Below are 18,983 nucleotides of genomic sequence, written 5' to 3'. Positions count from 1 at the left end.
CAAAGCTACCCTCTTCATTTAATGAAGTCAACCAAGCCACAGAGGGTGATGGGACCTGTGAGCCCCAGTGATTTATTGAGGATGTTCTGATGCATGAGGGAGAGAACAGCCGGTCAGGCTGGGGGACCCCACTTTGAAAATCCCTAGAGCTTTCTCTTCTTGGTGGGCCAGCTGCCTGGGGAGGGTGGGGGACGGGCAGCCTTGGGTCTCCTTCAGCTACTGAGGAAGCAGCCCCGTTTGTGCCACTTGCGATCACGGATGCGCCGGATGGACTGGATTTGGGGCTGATTGGCATCCCACTCGTTCCAATGGCGATACTCTCCCCGCTCAAAGACATACTGGCGCCCTCGGTAGCCAGGAAATTCATAGCCTACCCACCTGTTGGGGCGGGGAGAGACAGAAATTGGCATTAGTCTTATGAGGAGGGGGCCAGGCTTGGACCAAAGGGCAAGCTGGTAGCAGAAAATGCTTGATATTCCAGATAAGATGGTGGCTAGGTGATGCCAGTATGCCTGGAGTCAGGAAAACCTGAGTTCAAATCCAGCCTCAGACACTTACTAGTTACTCGACCCTGGGCAATTCCCCTTTGTCTGCCTCAGTTTCCCCAACTGTAAAATGGGGATAATAACAGCACCTACCCCCTAAGGTTATTGTGAGGATCAAATGAGATAATACTTGTAAAGCACTTAGCACACAGTAGGTTGCTTAATAAATGCTTGCTTCCTTTCCCTATAGCAGAGAAAGTGCTGGAATCAGGGACACTGGAGTTCACATCTGGCCTCAGACATTTAGTAGCAGTGTGACCCCGGGCAAGTCACTTAACTGATGTTTGCTTCAGTTTCCTCATTTATAAAATGAGGGTCATAGTAGCACCCTGCCTATGGTCCATAGTTAATGGTGCCTTACGGTTCTGCTCTACCATAGTTCTGTGAGGTGGGCAAAGCAAATATTATTATTTCCATTTAAATGTGGGGAAGGATTAGAGTTTGCACAAGGTTATATCCACCCTAGTAGGAGGAAGCCAAAAGCGTGGGAAGATATCTCGGGTCGAAGGCTGGGGGTAGAGAAGAAGGAAGGGAGGATGGGGGGGGGGGCGCGTGGCGTGGCGTGGCTCTGCACTTACGTTCCGTTGATGACTCGGATGCTGGCCACCCGATCCCGGAAGCCGTGAGCCCAGAGACTGGGAACATCGTCATCTACAATCTCCATCTTGCGGCCGCCGTAGCCTGGATTCTCAAACAGGTGGATTTTGTGCTCTGGGCTGTCCTAGAAGGAGGAGCTCAGAGCCATCAATCAAGCCATCTCTGATCCTGCCATCCTTCCATGCTCCTATAAGCGGCTACCACTGCCAGAATGGGATCAAAATGGACTGGGGGACAATGGATCAGCTGCAGCTCTCTGCTTAGAGACCATTCGACCTAGAAGGGCCATTATCCACACTGCCACCCAAGTAATCTTCTTAATGCGTCATTATGATTGTGTTACTCCCATCCTCAAAAACTGTCAATGGCTCCCTATTACCCACGGAAAAATGTACAACCTCCTCATTCAAGCTACACTGACCTGCTTCATAGTAATCATAATAACAACTAACATTTATATAGTGCCTACTATGTGTGCCAGATACTATGCTAGGCATTTTACAATTATTATTTCATTATCGCTCACAACAACCCTGAGAGGTAGGTGTTTTTATTATCCCCATTTTACAGATGAGGAAATCGAGGCAAATACCGATTAAATGACTTGTCCAGGATCACACAGCTGGTAAGTATCTGAGGCCAGATTTGAACTTGGGTCTTTCTGACTCCAGGCCTGGCATGCTATTCACTTCACAACCTAGCACACACTCACACACTCCATCTTCTGACTCTGTTTCTTTGCACTAGTTGTCCCCCGTGTCCATAACATTCTCCCTCCTTCCTTTGGCCTCCTGGCTTCCCTGGTTTCCTTCAAGGCTCAGCTCAAATTCTGCCACCTTCGAGGCTACCACTCACTGCTGCTCCCTTTCTTCCCAAGCCCACATTCCACTTACCCTGCATATATCTTGTTGGCCCATAAATGCTTCCATATCATCTCATGTACTCAAATGTGGGTCCCTTATGGCAAGGGGCTGTGTCTTTACCCTTCTTTGAGTCTCCAGTGCTTAACACAGTGCCTGCACATAGTAGGTACTTAATACATGCTTGCAAACTAATTGAGTCAAGCCCTCCCCAATCTGGATCCCCATTATCTCATTCTATTCTCCTTTATATAATCTGTGCCCGAGCCAAGCTGGAATATTCTGTACTCCTCCATGTTTGAAAGAGGCTCCCTTTCTTCCGGGCCAGCTTAGATATAACTTCCTCCAGAAAGCCCCCCTCCTTCCAACCCCATCTCCATCCCCTCTTCTTACATTCCTTATAAGACTTTGGCTTTATCCTTATCACCATCTGTCTCATATCAGAGTTCTATCACACCCCCTCTAACAGGTCGCAAGATTCTTGGGTCATTTTTCCATCTTTGTACCCCGGGACTGAGCACAAGGAGGAACTTGAAGAAACCTTGCCCTCAAAAAGGAGATATTTTTATATATTGATCAATTTTATTGATCTCTTTCTTATCTTACTCTTTTTTTAATGATTATTTCTTTTATAAGAGATGACTTTCTGGAAAGGGGAAGCAAAAGGGATACATGGAGATCTCTTAGGTGATGTTGAAACAAAAGATCTTAGGGGCAGCCAGGTGGCAAAGTGGATAGAGCACTGGCCTTGGACTCAGGAGGACCTGAGTTCAAGTTCAGCCTCAGACATTTATTAGCTATGTGACCCTGGGCAAGTCATTTAACCCCGATTACCTCAAAAAATAAAATCTTATTTTAAAATAAATTAGGAGTTAAGACATTGTCCTTTCCTTCTTGAAAAAGCAAATAAAAATAAATGTTTGTTGAATTGAGCTTAACTGAATGAATTGACAGATGGAAGAAGTCAGAAAATGCCCACCCAGGGTTGACAGTTTTCCTGGATCATGGCTAGGGTTTCTCCATCTCTTAAATGTCCTGGAGAGAGGGACTGCTTTGAACATGATTAAGTCGATAGGAACTATAGCCTTGTCAGAGTTCTGTCCAGCCTGGCTCACAACCTTCCCCATCCTTCTGGAATTTCCCGGGTGGGGAGGCCCAGCCCCCAGCCCCATTGGGAGGAGGAAGCCCATACTCACAATGTGTAGGGGCCTAAGGGAGAGGAGGCTGTCGCTGTGATGGCTGTTGGACCAGGCATCCCACCTGGGGTAATCCCCCTTTTCTAGGACAAACTGTTCTCCCCGGAAGGTGCAGCATTCAAATGCCAACCATCTGGAATGAGAAAGCCCCGACTGATCTCAGCTGGAGAAGGCTGAGAAGCTGGTTGGGCGGCATGAGGCCAGGGACAGAGAGGATGGAGCCTGGGCAGGACCCTGTGAAAAGGCAACTGTCCAAATGGGGGACCCGTGACTTCAGCTGAGCTCTCAGCAACACTGGTTCCACCCACACCAAAACCTTGAAAATCCCACCAAAGGTGGATGGCGTGAGCCAGAAAAGACCCCTAGATACCAGTGGGTCTGAGCCCTCATTTATAGATGGAGAAACTGAGGCAGAGTTAGAGGTTTTAGAACAAAAAGGGTCCACACATGATAGATTATTAGATGCAGAGATGCACATGATAGATTATTAGAAAGAACATAGAATGTTAGAATTGGGAGGGGCCTTAGGACACAGAATGTCAGAGCTGGGGAAGGGACCTTAGGATAGGGAATGTCAGAGCTGGGAAGATCCTTAGAACAGGGAGTGTCAGAGCTGGGAGAACCCTTAGAATATGGAATGTCAGAGCTAAGAGGAGCCTTAGAACAGGGAATGGCAGAGCTGGAAGTGCCTTTAGAATAGGGAATGTCAGAGGTGAGAGGGCCCTCAGAACACAGAGTATCAGAGCTAGAAGGAACGCCAGGGATCATCTAGTACAATTTCTCCATTTTACAGGTGACAAAACTGAGGTCCAGAGAGGTGCAAATGCTTGCTTGCCATCACACACCTAGCAGTGACCAGAGCCAGGATTCCAAGCTGACCCTCAGACTTCCAATGCAGTGCTTGACCTCAGGTCACCTGGTAGATGGTCAGTACTAGGGCCTCCTTTGTCTGTTTGCTCGGGCTCTTTGTAAGCTGGACCCCAGCAAACCTCCCCCCCTTCCCCAGGCCTCTTTGTACATGCAGCACTTACGGGCCAGATTCCACCTGGATGGAGCCCACCTTCTCCAGCAGACTTTCAGTCAAGTTGGGGCACTCAGTGGAGAAGTCACACTTCTTTCCCTGAAAGTTCTCCAGCTCATAGACCGAGACCTGAAACAATCAGTGTCCCATGAGTGCCCCCAAATAAGGCCCTGGTCACTCTTTGGTTTTCTGCAAGCTTGGGCTCTCCCCAACCCCGACTATATCTTTGCTTCTTGGAAACACCAGGCAAATCCTGCAGCAAATCAGGCAGGCACCCGGAAGAGAAGGCCCACACTTCCCTCTGCTGGCCGAGCAAATCTGGCTCAGCTGGGCACTCTGGGCTTTTTGCCACCAATGGGCCCAACTGCCTGAGTGGCCCTGGGGAAGATATCGAAGGGAATAGCCTTCAGACATGGCCCCTTAGTGGAACCTGGGATCTGCCCCTCCTTGGGCCAGACTCTGGCTTACTTGATTAAATCATAGAATCTTAGAGCTGGGCCTTAGAATAGGGAATGTCAAGGCTGGGAGGGGCCTTAGAACAGGGAATGTCAGGGCTGGGAGGGCCCTTAGAACAGGGAATGTCAGGGCTGGGAGGGATCTTAGAACAGGGAATGTCAGGGCTGGGAGAGATTTGAGAACAGAGAACATAAAAATTAAGGCTCAGGTTGTGGCAGGGACATACCCCAAATTTTCACCCCATCTGGCGGTGTATCTGTGGCCTGAGTGGATGTCTCTCCCACTCAGCGGCTGTAGGTACTGAACACAGCCTTCTGTCCCTTCTCCTTGCTCAGGAGAGGAAGCCCAGAGCGCCAGGGCCAGTCTAAGCCCAAGGATGCCCATCCCTCCATGAGCCCCACACTGTACCTTAAAGGGTCCCCCCAATCCCCCATGGCTTTTCCCAGCAGCCGCCTGCTCTGGGACACTTTGCTGCTCCATCATTTGAAGACAAAGATGTCTAGATGCCAAAAAAGAACAAAAAGACCCAAAGTTTCAACCTGAGAGTCCTAGCTAGGTCATTTTGAGGCAAGGGAGGGACTTAACTGACTGGGATTTAGGGAAAGTCCCCCCAAAATCACATTCTGTGAAAGATTTTCAGTCTTCCACTTCGAAAGTGAAAAGCACTTCACACCCAGTCACACACAAAGGCAGTGATCCATGCACGCGGAATTTTAAATGTAGAAGGGCCACACAGAGAGGCAAGCAGACAGATGCTGTGACCCACATGCACTTGTGCAAGGTCATGCACATGGTTGTGCATATGGTCACTCTCACAGACACAATTATGGGAAGTCTGAGAACTGGGCTACTCGTGATGGTGAGAACCCAAGAGAAAACTGGACTTTGTGGTGAAAGTCAATCTCCCCATTCACTGGTCTCTGGGACTGGCCCAGCTCCCAGCTGGAACTCAGGGCCCCAGAATGAAATGTTCCACTTTCCCAGACTTTCCCAGTGGCAAAGCGGGGTCACAGATGGCTTTAGCCTTAAATAACCACAGAAACTGGGTCACTACACCCCCCCACCCCAACCAGAAGGGGCTGCCCCAGCCTCAAGGCAAATGAGGTTACTCCAGAGAAGACAATTCCTGCCAAGATCTCAAATGCAAACCATTGTTATTCTATTGGTAACCATCCCCCACCCCCAATACAAACCAGGTTTCCATGCTTTGGCCTTTGGCAAAGGACAAATGGCCTTTCCAGGCCCTCCCACCTAGCAATGACTCACAAAAGGAACCTGAAAGCCTGAGCAGGGATTGATCCTCAAACCCTCAAAATAATCACCACCCCCCAAAAAAGAGAGATAAGTCGCACCGCCCCTCCTCCCTCCCTGACCTTAACCTAGCCTCGGTTACCTCTTAGAGGGAAAATGGACCAGCAGGGATGGGGCTGGATCTCCCCCAGGTCCCTATTTATGGCAGCATTATGACCAAGCCAGCACATTTTGCCCTGCTGTGCCAGCAGCCCTGTCCACTAAATTCCCTCCATCTGACTTCACTTGAATAGAAGGGGCCCAGGTGCAGACATATGGGAGTCCTCCTCTCCACCGTCTCTCGCTGGCCAATGCACAGCAGTGGGGATCACTCTTCCCTCCCAACCCCCTCCTTCCCACTCCATCAGCATTATTTCAGGAAGAGGGGGGAGAGGGGCGTCAGGGTGAAGGAAACCTTGAATGGGGGTAATAGAGCATCCCCAGCCTCTGCAGAGAGAGAAACTCTCTGAGCTTCTGGTGGCCAGGGCAAAGCAAAGAGGGTGGAGGTGAAGGTGTGACCTGGTTCATAGGGTCATAGATGTAGGACTGGAAAGGGCCTGAGAGGTCACCTAGTGTAACCCCTTCATTTTACAGATGGAGAAACTGAGGCACAGAGAGATCGAGTGACTTGCCTAGGATCACACAGCAAATAAGTGTCTGAAGCAGGATTCAAACCCAGATCTTGCTGAATCCAGGTTCTGCGCTCTGGACACTACCCCATGCTTGCCTCTGCGAGTTGTTGGGTGAAAGTTTGTTTAGAACATCAAACTCATTTTCTCACGGAAACAACACTACACATGGTAGGTAGTTCCAAGGTTAGACCATAAAAGCCAGGCTCTTGTAGCTGAATTGGGGTGCCAAGACTGCCTGAGAACCCATTCCAAATTGGGGTGCGAGAAACAGATGTACCGCAGATGCTTTCTAGTTGTGAACCATGGAACCCCAGGGTCTCAGAAGAATGGCCGGTGACAAATACATGCATGGGAAGCAGTGCACATGACCTCCCCAGGCACATGTGTGACTAGAAACGAAGAAAGGGAATGAGCATTTATTAAGCACCTACCATGTGCCAGGGCAGCACTATGCTAAGATCTTTACAAAGACAATCTCATTTGATCCTCACAACAACCCTGGGAGGGAGGGAGGGCTATTGCTATCATCATTTTACAGATGAGGAAACTGAGGCTCAGAGGAGTAAGGTTAAGTGACTTGCTCGGTCACACAGATGAGGCAGGATTGTCTGAGGCAGGATTCAATCTTAGGTCTTCCAGCTTCCAAGTTCAATACTCTACATGAGCCACCTATGCTACCCATAAATAGGAATATTATCGACACTCTATGAAGTAACGGGGACAAAAAAGTGTCTCTGGTACATCTGAAAGAGATAATTTGGGTAGAGTATACCAAAGAAAAACAGATCCAAAAGGGGAAGCCTGATCTAGGTGGGACATAGAGGAAAGTTCAAGAGAGATTTCATTAGATCAACTCAACCTGATTTCCCTCCCAACATGCTCCCGGCCCAGTATACAGAACCATCGGTTTGGAGGTGGATTTTAGGGGCCAAGTCTAACACCTTCCTTTTGTATATGGGGAAATTGAGGCCCAGAGAAGTCAAGAGACTTGTCCAAGGTCACACAACTAGCGAGTATCAGAAGCAGATTTGAGCCTTGGTCTTCCAGACTATAAGCCCAAATCAGAGGTTCCCAAATTTATTTGGCCTACCATTCCTTTAAAAAAAATTATTCAGCACCCTCCTCCAGAAATCTACTTCCTTTAACACTTTAATGGTTTTTAAAAAAATTTGCATCATTTCAAAAAACTATAAAATATGTTTTTTAAAAATGATGCATCTTAAATTTAAGAATTTATTGTAAATTTGTGGGGGGTTTTCCTGCATTGAAATTTTGATGATGCAATTTTGCATTATGCAACCGTTGTAAATAAGTCATTATACGTACATATTCCTGCCAGTGCACACTGGACTTCCTGACAATGCCCTACATGCTCACCTACACTTTACAATTATCACCAGGCCAATGAATCGGATGGAGGGGGTGGTGGTGGTGTCTATTTCCACCAAAAGAACTGGGTAAGTCAAGTCACAGAGTGAGCAGGTGTCAAGAAAAGGACCGGCCAGCCCAGCATGGCTGGAATGTGAATGAGGGGTAGGATGAGATAAGGCTGGGAAAGCTCCTTGGAAACTAAACAAGTGTGAGGAGCCTTGAATGTCAAAACATGATAATAACAGCTGACATTCCTATGGCTCTTTAAGGCTTGCAACATAATAATAATGATGATAGGGCAGCTAGATGATTCAGTGGCTAGAGCTCAGGGCCTAGAATCAGGAAGGCCTGAGTTCAAATCCAGCCTCAGACACTTCCTAGATGTGTGACACTGGGCAAGTCACTTAACCTATGTGTACTTCAGTTTCCTCAACTGTAAAATGGAGATATCGATAACACCTGCCCTTTGTGATAATGAGCAAATGAGATAACAATTGTAAAGTGTCTAGCACATAGTAAGCCCGTTATAAATGTTATTGTTGTTGTTATTATTATTATCACAATAGCATAATAATATAATTAATATCATCATAATATTATTATCATAATAGCAGTTAGATGGGGCAGCAGACAAAGTGCTGGGCCTAGAGTCAGGAAGATCTGAGTTCAAATCTGGCCTCGGACACATTTACCAGCTGTGTGACCCTGGGCAAGTCACTTCACTCTGCTTGCCTCAGTTTCCTCATCTGTAAAATGGGCTGGAGAAGGAAATGGCAAACTACTCCAGTATCTCCATCAAGAAGACCCCAAATGGGGTCATGGAGAGTCAGACACAACTACAGCAAAGTGCTTTACAGGGAGATAGAAGGCAGATTATTAGCTCCATTTTACAGATGGGGAAACTGAGGTTGAGAAAGGTGAAGTGATTTGCCCAGCTTTCACATAGCCAGTAAGTCAGAGAAGATTGTCTAAACCAGCTCTACACAACTCCAATTCAAACCTTCTATCCACTGCGCCACCTTGTGGCTATAGCATGACTTACACACAGTCTCATTTGACGTGTTTACACCTGCATTCAGAAGGTGCTAGGGGAAGCCACTGGAAATTGGGCTCCGGGAGGAGCCCAAAGAGTTCAGTCTCTCTAAAGATCAGGGCAGCTAGGACAAGAAGGTAACGAAGCCAGAACTAGGATCTGGGAAGATTACTTGAGACCTCCTCTTTCTCCAGGTAGCCAAGGAGAACTCAGTCCACAGGAGCAGAAAAAGCAAGAAATAAGAAAAACGTCAGAAGTCTGGCAGAGCCAGAAGGATATGGGTACAGGTGGTATTTGGGTGGCTGCATGGAGAGATCTGGGACTCAAAGAAAGAACGAAAGAATGGGAGAACTATAGGGGGCTTTGAGAATTTGAGGGAGCTAAAATTTAGCAATCCGACACTGTCTTATACCATTGCATTTTCATCCATGTTTTCCCAAAATTTCTATTTAGGATCCACCCTGCCCAACATTCTGGAGGCCTTCCTCTGCTTCCTTTGGTCTCCTGGGTGAACTATTATAGGACCGTAGTATAAGGGTGGGGAACAGCTCCTATCCCAATTAATCACAGAAAGCCCACTCATTGGATGGATTGAAATTAATGAATTGAATCCATTTATGAAACTTAAACTAGATGTGAATAAGTCCTTAATCAATCTGAAGGGATCACAGTGGTTTTTGGGTCATTGGCTAAAGACAGATGATGCCACACAGGAAATATCTTGTGATTGGCAGGAGAAGAGCAGGTCATGCCTTTTGGGTGACTTATCAAAACCTAGTTCAGCACCAGTCATTGACTGGGAGAGGACTTTAAATTTGGGAGCTAAAAATGGGAGAAAGGTAGCTTTGGGATTCTATAACAGCAACAATCCTTAGACTCTAGAAGAAAGCTACTCCTAAGGGGATCTTCATGAAGAGTCCACAAAGAGAGAAAAGGACTTCCATTATCTGGGAGCTAGGAGTGACCCCTTGGGCAAATGAGTCTCCTATGCAGATGCTTCACTACTTGTTTACTATAGATTTGGGTCCACTGTCCCCAGGGACCTTGTTTATGCAAAGGCAAGTATGACCCTGGTTTAGGAAAGGGGGGGAGTTGTTTTTGTAACAATTGTCCTTGTTATACTTGTTTAATAAATACCCTTTCCAAAAGCAAATTCAGTTTGGCTGAGAACCAATGCTAAGTGCACTGGTGGGGGCTCATCAGCAACCACCTTAGGATTAACCTAAGGAGAGAAGTAGTCAGCCACTCTCTGGGGATCTATTTCAACAATTTGTGTGCATGTTGAAGGACCAGCCCTGGAGGGAGTGCTAGAACTAGAATTATAGATCCTAGCTGGAAGGGACTTCGGAAGCTATCTGATGCAATTCCCACCTCATTTTACAGGTGAGGAAATTAGACCCAGAGGTGAAGTTACTTGCTCAGGGGCACACAACTAGTGTCAGAGGTGGGATATAAATCAACCTCTAACTTCAGTCAGTCAATAAGCATTTCTTAAGTGCCTGCTGTGTGCCAGGCACTAGTGTGCTTTCTTTCAGCTCATAATTGACCTTGTGATGGTGGAACTGTTGGAGGAGGGGAATTGTATTTTTCTTGGCTTAAGATGAGAAATGCCATTTTAGAAAAAGCCTACATTTCAGTATAAATGACCAGTTACATCTAATCCCTATGTTTTTTCTTCCTTAGACAAGACCAGCCAAAAGACAGAGTCTGTCTTGTCCTGGACCGCCAAGTCAATGGCAGGCTAGCAGACTAGGAAGTCTTTGTCAACCCTCCCTTGGAACACAAACTACGCCCTTGATGACTGTCTGGTTATGAACCCAAAATGATTATGTGTTTTCTGTATGTTCTAAGTACCTGGTGGAAAATGGCTCTTATTCAGAAGTCCACTTGCCTTACAGGCTTGACAGAAGTGTCAAGCTCTAGCCTGGAACTATGCATGAAGTAAAGCCTTTTACTGACTTGCTCTCTAAATTGTAAGCAGCGAGTCTTCTTTCCATGACATTTTGGGCAATGTCTTACACACCCGTTCCTCATATATGTTCAAGGAGGAGGCAGAAAGGTGTGTCCTGACAGAATGGGGTTCATCCATATTCCTTCTGAAAGCTAGCTGGGGGCTGGGGGCTGGGGCTGGGAAGGGGCACCAAAGTCAAATCAGTCTAGCTGACTTTTCACAGAAGTGGGGGAGTAAAATTACTGAAGAATATGGATGCTTCTGAAAGGCTGCCATGAAGCTCTGGAGACAGGAAGATCTTGGTTCGAGTTCTAGCTTCCCCACTTTTTAAATGGGTGATGTTGGAGGAGTTGTCACCTTTCTCAATGTCCTTTTCTATAAAGTAAGAAGAATAGCTCTTACCCCATATTACAGGTGGTCATGAGAAAAGCATTAAATTCAGGGCAGCTAGGTGGTGCAGTGGATAGAGCACCGGCCCCTGAAGTCAGGAGGACCTGAGTTCAAACCCAGCCTCAGATCAAACAGTTGACCCTTACTAGCTGTGTGACCCTGGGCAAGTCACTTAACCCCAATTGGCTAAAAAAAAAAAAGTTTAAAGCATTAAGTTCTATAGAAATAGTAACTCATATTTTGGGCTGGATTTGTAATTTTGTGGGCACAGGGAATAGGAGAGAAATGATTATTAATAATTAATGATTTGGGGAGATCCAGAGTTCCCCCTTTTTCTAAAGTCCCCATTTCAAAGCTGAGTCTCTGAAGGGCAATTTGCTGATAATGAGACTAAATTAATATTCTCCCCAATCTTGGTCAGACCTCATCCAGCCTTATAAGGAAATTAATCTAAGGGGGCGGGGAACCCACTGTGCTTTGCACAGGTTTGGGTGGGGAGAAATTCTTTTATTATATTGCCCCAAGCTGGACAATTTGAAAGTAAATGACATGATCAAAGTTATATTTCCCCAGCCCCTTATTAAAATAGGTCCATCTCTCATTATAATATTCATTCTCTCTCTCTCTGTTAACCAGAGTTGATGGCCACCCTTAGGAATACCCACTCTTCCAAGGGCATAAAAACTATGAGCTCACCACCACGAGGGGTCTTTGGTATTCAAGAGTGTCATTGACTCTTTTATTAATAAAATGCCAGCACTACTAATGAAATGATTAATTACCCAGAAATTAGGTCTCCTGACCTTTTTAAACATCACTTGAGGAAATTCCCTCTCCCAATGCAGGTTGGTTCCTTCTAAAGCAGGAGGTCTTAAAGTGGAGTCCAGGAAATTGATTTTTTAAACGCTGTTTCAATCTAATTGGTTTTCTTTATGTTTCTATGTAGTTTGTCTTACAAGGTGAAAACCACCATTCTGAGAAGGCATCCAGAGGCTCGACAGGTCTGCCCGAGGGGTCCGTGAGGTTAAGCAGCTCTGCCTCGAGCCTTTGAGCTGCCTAAAGCAGTAAAGTTAAACTCAAATAAAAATGGGGGCCACTTCAAAAACCACATATTAACATTATCCACATTTTATTGTATTTTTATTTATTTTGTTAAATATTTCCTCCTTACATTCTAGTGTTTGACACCTCTGGCCTAGATCACCTCCTCCCACATTTATGTTGTTTATTTTTTAAAATTTTAACCAGACCTGTGGTTTCATTGATTTATGAGCTCCCAGTAAGGAAAGCTCTTCTATTAATGCAGATGAATGAGCATCTTCCCCTCCTCCTATACCCCCATAATTTATGGGGGCACTAGGGAGGTTATGTGACTTGCCCAGGGTCCAGCATGGATGGACTTTGAGGTTGGCTCTCTATCCACTCCTACTAAGTGCAAGAGCCAGGATTCCAAACTAGGTTTTTCTGATTCCAGGTCCAAATTTCTTTCTAGTCACTTCAGTTGCATCTGACTCTTCATGACTCATTTAGGGTTTTCTTGGCAGAGATACTGGAGTGCTTTGCCATTTCCTTCTCCAGTTCATTTTACAGATGAGGAAACTGAGGCAAAGAAGGTTAAGTGACCTGTCCAGGGTCACACAGCTAGTGTCTGAGCCCAGATTTGAACTCAGGTCCTTCTGACTCCCAGCTCGGCGCTCTATCCGTTGAACCAACTACCTGCCCTCTTAGCTTGCTGAGCAGCGATGTGGAAAACCCCTTTATTTTCTGAGGCGGCCGCTTAACAACATACACTGATTCGTCACATCAACTGGCTTCAAAGCTTTATTTTCTATGTTCATAGTTCAAATGCAACATTTGTTTATACATGCAAAGAGTCACAGAATGAGGCCATCATTTCTCTAGGTCATCTCTTTATTGCAGTCCTGGATCACATTTTCAACAGTTTTTTTTTTTTTCTACGAATAGGAAATTCTTCAGTGGTAAAATACAAAAGGACTTCTTTACATCCAATACTTTGTAGGGCAAAGGAGCTCCTGGAAAAAATTGCTAGCATCCCAAAGTAAAGATACACTCTTTTCATTTGACATTAAAAATATAGGCCTTTGTGTACTGATGTGTTCTCTATAACCTGACTGGGGGTCCTTTCTAGGATGTCTAAAGTGCCCATGATCTGGCTTAGATTTGTTCAGAGTTCACAGAGCTAGCCTGCTTGCCCATAAGGCAACGGTAAAAAGCAAGGGTGCTGGGACAATAGAATTATTTTTTCTAGCAGTACTCAATTTCCGTCTGCCACCACTGCCTAAATCTCTGAGGAATGATCACGGCAGAAATATTAGAAAATATAATATATATATATTTTAAAAACCTGACAAAGCATTCTTGGGAGTTGTATTCATATGAGGATGTGACACAGAGGAGGGTGGCATTGCTTAGGAAAGAAATGTGGTACAAAATATTTTCTATAACACAATATATTAATTTGGGGTGCTCCATATTTACAGGGACTATAAGGCTATCTGGAATGAGATTTATTTAAAAAAAAAACAGATGCTCTGTACAGTAACTCTATTTAATATGCTGGGACACAGCTGGCAGGGAGAGCACAGTCTGCTGAAATCAGGGACCACTGCTCTCTTCCTCCTTCCTCCCCACCCACATCTCCCCTTACAGGAAACTGGATTAATTCCCATTTCCAGGAATTTGGAGTGTGCATTCCAGAAATGATCTCCCAAGTGCACTGGGGAGTGAGAAAAAGAGGGGAGATGGGAGAGCATCTCTTTGGAGCCCTGGCCTTTTTCTACTCTTAAGAATTAACATCCTACAAGTCTCCTCTACTACATTTCCTGAGTATAGCACTGGAATTTATCCCCACCGGCCTTCATCTCCTGCTCCACAGGTCAACGCCAGAGACACGCTCAGAAATCAACGTCTTGGGTCCAACATGGACTTGTTCATTGTCTCTTTTTCTTGGATGGAGTGACTCCTCACTCAGTAATGGACATACCCCAACAACCATCTGGCAGGTTCTGGGGTTTGCCTGCCCAGGGCACTGGTCCCATTCAGACTTGGGCATCACCTTCTTGGCACAGGACCACCCGCCTCATTCATCATCCCACCACAGTCATTGGCTCCCAGCCAATTAAGGATAGATGCCCACTGCCTAGGGAAGGTTGGAGGTGTGGGTCCATCCCTGTCTTCATGCTGAGAACACCAGAAAGCTACACTTGGTTCCTTCCTGGACCACTCATTTCTAGTCATTCCACAACACTGTTCTCCTGACATTTTAGTCCAGCCACACACCACGGGGATTGTTGGCTGTGGACTGTAAAGAAAAAGGCACATTGAGATACTTTGGGGTGACTTCTCTTCACCCCACCCTCCCCTCCCATTTCAGCTTGGCCAATTTTTAAAGGGATGATCCCCAAATGGTTAAGAGATGGATTTGGTGTATCTTATTCATGATCCCCCAAATCACACATTGGAAAAATACAATAACTAAGTTTTAAAAGACCAGTGGCCCAACCAACTGGCCTGCTCTTGGGCTGGGCCACTGCCAGTATTCCCAGTGGAGAGGGTCATTCTATTCATGTCTTTACTTTCACTAGGGATTCGTTTCCCAAACTCCAAGAGGCCAAAGAGACTTGGCCTTAGGAGTCTTTGGTGAAAACGTTTAGGTCCAAATTTAGCCATGTTTTACCTCCTCTCCCTGGGCCCCAACCGGGGAGTTTCTGGGGTTATCTATTGCACACTTAAGGATCTGCATATTTGTAATTACGCACCAGTCCTGGAACCCTAGAGAGCCTCTACAAGATTAAAAACATAAATTGATAAGGCAGCCAGCAGCTACGGTTTGGAGGGCTGGGGTTTCTTCCAGATAGTTTCTTTCTAGGCCTTCTTGGAATTACTTGCTCAATTGATTATGTTTAGGGACCTCAGAGTCCAAAAGTTTGGCCTCTCTTCTCTCTCTCTCTCTCTCTCTCTAATGACACAGCAGAAAGATGATATTCATGGAGACCACACGAAGGATGAGCGTGATTGTTACAAACAAGCAAACCAACAAACAAACAGATATCACTGGACTCTGGGGCTTAGAAATCATCCCAAGTTGATGGTTGTTTTACCGAATAATTAACAACCTGGGATCTTGGGCTCAAAATAAACCAAATTCCATGCCCTCGACATGAGATTTCTGTTTCAGCAGAATTCCTTGGGAAACCATAGAGTCCCAGTTGGACATGCACATCCACGTTACTGCAGGGCTAGAGATTCCCATTGGGGTCTCCCAGACCAGTCCCAGAGTCAAGATGGCAGACAATGGAGGACAAAGATCTCTTGCTCATTGGGACCAACAGATCCCAGCAGTTGGCTGTTGCCAAAAGATGGAAGAAAGAGGGGACGAGAAAGCTTGCAGGTGAAAGTGATTTCACATTCTCAATATGGCTTGTGGGCTCCTGGAAGAATCACCAAATAGGGAGGTATTGGTCAAGAGGAAAATAGCTAAATTGCCTTTAAAATGACTGAAACCTTTGAAAGCAATTAGGCTTCTAGTCTACACGAAGGCCAAACTTCCAAAGAGGGCTCAAGCCTGGAAATAAAACTGGTGAATATTCCTGGGAAGTCATGGAGACAACTTCCAGTCTAGCCCCAATGCCCAAGGCCCATTTTGACAGAGAGGTAAATAAAGTTAGTTATGTCTTAGCTAAACCCAAAGTGGACCAGTCACCAGGGTGTTCATGAGGGATTTCTAAGTATCCTCACTGCTGCATCAGCAAAGACCAAACATTAAAGAAAGCAGAAGGGCACATCTCATAGCCCTGACCAACGGGCCCATTTTAGCAGTGTTGGGGAAATAATGGCTGAAAACCAGAAGTTTTCAAAATGAGGGACTTCCGAGGTAAAGTCCCAAAGGACGGTTCTATTGCTGTGAATTTGGATGGTGAATTCCAAGGAAGAACTGGAGCTTTTCTTCCTGGCCAAGAATCTCACTCTGCAGGCCTTTGAGGTTGGGAGTGAGGGACATTTCTTACTCCCAATTAAAATACTGTCCGGTGGATGTCATCACGCTGACCAAACACAGAGGGCCACATCCCAATGTGGGTTCACTGCAGACAAGTGCCCCTTGATCTCATCCCAGTCTGGAAATGTAAACACAGCAGCTAATGAAGGAAGAGAATTCTCTGGGAATGTGGGAGCCACTTAATAAGACTGTTAACTGGAAAAGCTCTCCAGTGTTGACTATTTCCACAAATTAGGACTAAAAATGATCACACAGCTGGAGGGGATGATGGGGGGGGGGGAAGGATGCCCCCACTAAACAGCCGCCTTCCTCTGTAACCACTTACTTCTGAAACATGGGAGCTACGTGTACACAGGTGTTCTGGGCTCTCCATGGAGGCTACTTCTAACATGAGGTCCCTTAAATATACATTAACTGACCACTGGAGTAGTTAGTCGTTGGGCAAACACCGAGGTAAGTGCTGTAAGGGGTGAGAAAAGAACCTGGCCTCCATGAAACAAATGTAGAATGTAGGGTCCAGACACAACTGAACCTCGAGGAAGTCTCTTAACGGGGTCCAACGGAGGAGCTAAATAGAATGACCTCATCCCACATCCTTGTCCTTGCCTGGAAATCGAGTGTCAATGTTTGACGTTCTTCAACTGGAAAGGAGGGAAAGGAAGGCGGGGGGGAAGGTTTCACCAGGAATCCACGGTTGGGAGTTCAATGACCATGAACTCGAGGAGATGGGAGAAATACAGATTTCCTGGCACCTTTTGTCTTCCTTCCATCAGACAAGGCAGAGATGTGTACGTTCAAGTTATCCATGTGGAGGTCAAGAGTCCCCTCTCATTCTCAGGGTGGGGCCAAAGAATGCATTGTATGCCCACTGACGTCTCAGAAGACGTCGGCCCATGACGCTCTGTGGCTGTGCGAGCTGCTGGCATTTGCCTCTTCATGGTTTCTCTTAAATGGGGTTGGCACAAAGTTTGTGGCCACTTATGGCCCACTAAATGGCTGTGTGTCTGGGTGGTCCCCACTGGTTAGCTGGGATATTGGGTGTCAGGTAGGAGGGAATGCCAGGGTCAGGTGGGCTATTTGGGAAAGCTTCCATACCCAAAAGGCAGATGTGTTTGGGGGAACCCAGTATCCCTAGACATTGTAGAAGAAGGCAGTTCATGGGCACTTTTGCTTTAGAAAGGGAGTGGACAGAGGGAAATTACAACCTCTTAGACCAGTCTCTCCATCCGCCTCTCAGCTCTAGTCCTGGGAGAGGTTGAGAATCTCAGGAAGTCCATTCCTATCTACATTTGGGTTTAGTTTTTTGAAAAGAGCACTTTTTTTTTTAGACAGGGCAGAACAATAATAACAGAAAAAAATGGGCAGGATAGATAAGAAATAAAAAAATGCAACTGAATACAGAATCTCTAGACATGTTGACTATGGAAATGGCAGAGAATGGGAATGGGAAGAGAATCCCAGGCAGCCAACGTTCATCCCACTCGCTAACCTGGGGCCCGCGTGGCTATGGTTCTGGTCAGTAGCACAATGGGCCACATTTCTTCTTGAGAAGCCCACAGACTCCAGGAAATTGGTTAACCCACCAAAATCAGAGCAGAGGGGAAGGAAGAAAAAGACATGGGTAGTTACAAAGACAATGACCAAAATAAGAGTGGGAATAACCTGAGGTGTTTGAAGACATGAGACCAACTCCATACTTTTCTTGTCACATAAAAAGCCCATCTACAGATAGGAAAGAGAGTCAATGGAATTATTGCTTTGTGCCCCTCCCCCTCCCTCTAAACACCAGCACATGGTGCTCCAATGAAGCAGTTGGCTCAGCACTGCTGACGCGGACACATCCCTGCCACCAGGCTGGACCTCCACTCATCGATGCATTTTACAATGAGGCCTGCAAATCTCTGAGGGTAAGAAACCAGTGGGAGTATTGATCAAGAACCACTATATTACAGAATCAGCAGCGTACCCTGTGGGCCGCGGGCATGGCAGGACGCCCGTTGGTCTTTCATGCCCCGCAGAAACTCGATTTTTTTTTCCAGCAGGGATTACGGCACGGCATAGAGAGATGTGGGCACAATCCCAATTCAGACAGGCCCAGAGACCAAAGAGACAAGGCCAGCCTCCGCACAGCCCTCCTGGGCAGAGGTGCAAGGGACGCGTTTGTCTCTGAGGTTGCTGAGGATATCTGAAGTGGGTGGACACGAGGGATTTCACTGAAAACAGAACAAAACAAGAGAACAGAGAGATCGCGCTCCCTGGCCCTGAAGGGCAACCTGGGGAGACTGGGGAGGACCAGCCCTGGCTTCGCCCTCTGTCCCAGGAACTCTCCTTCCCTGTGGGAACTAGAGAGAGCCTCTTCCCTTCTGGGACTGGGGATATACTAAGCAGCTTTCTCAGCCTGTCAGGCACCTAACCGCAGAGGCAGGAAGCAAACAGCAGCAGGACTTTTGTCTTCAGGTTTGGACAATTAAGGCTTCTGTTAATGAGACTTCAGCGTTCTCGTTCACCTAGGAGGGAAGGGACACAGTGAGCCAGGGGACAAATACTGGCCATGGTCTAGTCACCGCGCGCGCGCGCGCGTGTGTGTGTGTGTGTGTGTGTGTGTGTGTGTGTGTGTGTGTGTG

General features: G+C 46.4%; 2 protein-coding genes across 5 annotated transcripts in view; both read right to left on the bottom strand.

The window, feature by feature from the left end:
• Positions 1-212: 212 nt before the first annotated feature.
• On the bottom strand, positions 213-5,158 carry LOC114045422 (beta-crystallin B3). The gene is made up of 5 exons (XM_027865428.1): positions 5,084-5,158; positions 4,230-4,348; positions 3,199-3,331; positions 1,124-1,266; positions 213-378 (listed from the first exon to the last, which is right to left on the bottom strand). Exons 1-5 carry the CDS (start codon positions 5,156-5,158, stop codon positions 213-215), a joined length of 636 nt encoding a protein of 211 aa, XP_027721229.1.
• Positions 5,159-13,146: 7,988 nt separating this feature from the next.
• KIAA1671 (KIAA1671 ortholog) overlaps positions 13,147-18,983 on the bottom strand; it is a 216,086-nt gene continuing 210,249 nt past the window's right edge. For all 4 annotated transcript variants that reach the window (XM_027863318.1, XM_027863302.1, XM_027863308.1 and 1 more), the window contains one exon: positions 13,147-18,866. The gene's annotated coding sequence lies outside the window, so the exon portion shown is untranslated. The remainder of the gene's footprint in view (positions 18,867-18,983) is intronic.

The sequence above is a fragment of the Vombatus ursinus genome, unplaced genomic scaffold (genome assembly GCF_900497805.2).
Source record: "Vombatus ursinus unplaced genomic scaffold, bare-nosed wombat genome assembly UNPS02001287.1, whole genome shotgun sequence".
In the NCBI taxonomy this organism is placed as follows: Eukaryota; Metazoa; Chordata; class Mammalia; order Diprotodontia; family Vombatidae; genus Vombatus; species Vombatus ursinus.
The sequence above is the reverse complement of the archived record's forward strand: the minus strand, read 5'-3'. Positions and strand labels throughout refer to the sequence as shown.

Bases quoted from the DNA above. Each gene is read 5' to 3' on its own strand.
- LOC114045422 (XM_027865428.1), bottom strand. From the start codon at position 5,158: ATGATGGAGCAGCAAAGTGTCCCAGAGCAGGCGGCTGCTGGGAAAAGC. The intron at 4,349-5,083 runs GTACAGTGTGGG...TGATTGTTTCAG, and splicing joins GATTGGGGGGACCCTTTAAG to GTCTCGGTCTATGAGCTGGA. The intron at 379-1,123 runs GTAAGTGCAGAG...CCGCCCCAACAG, and splicing joins ATCCGAGTCATCAACGGAAC to GTGGGTAGGCTATGAATTTC.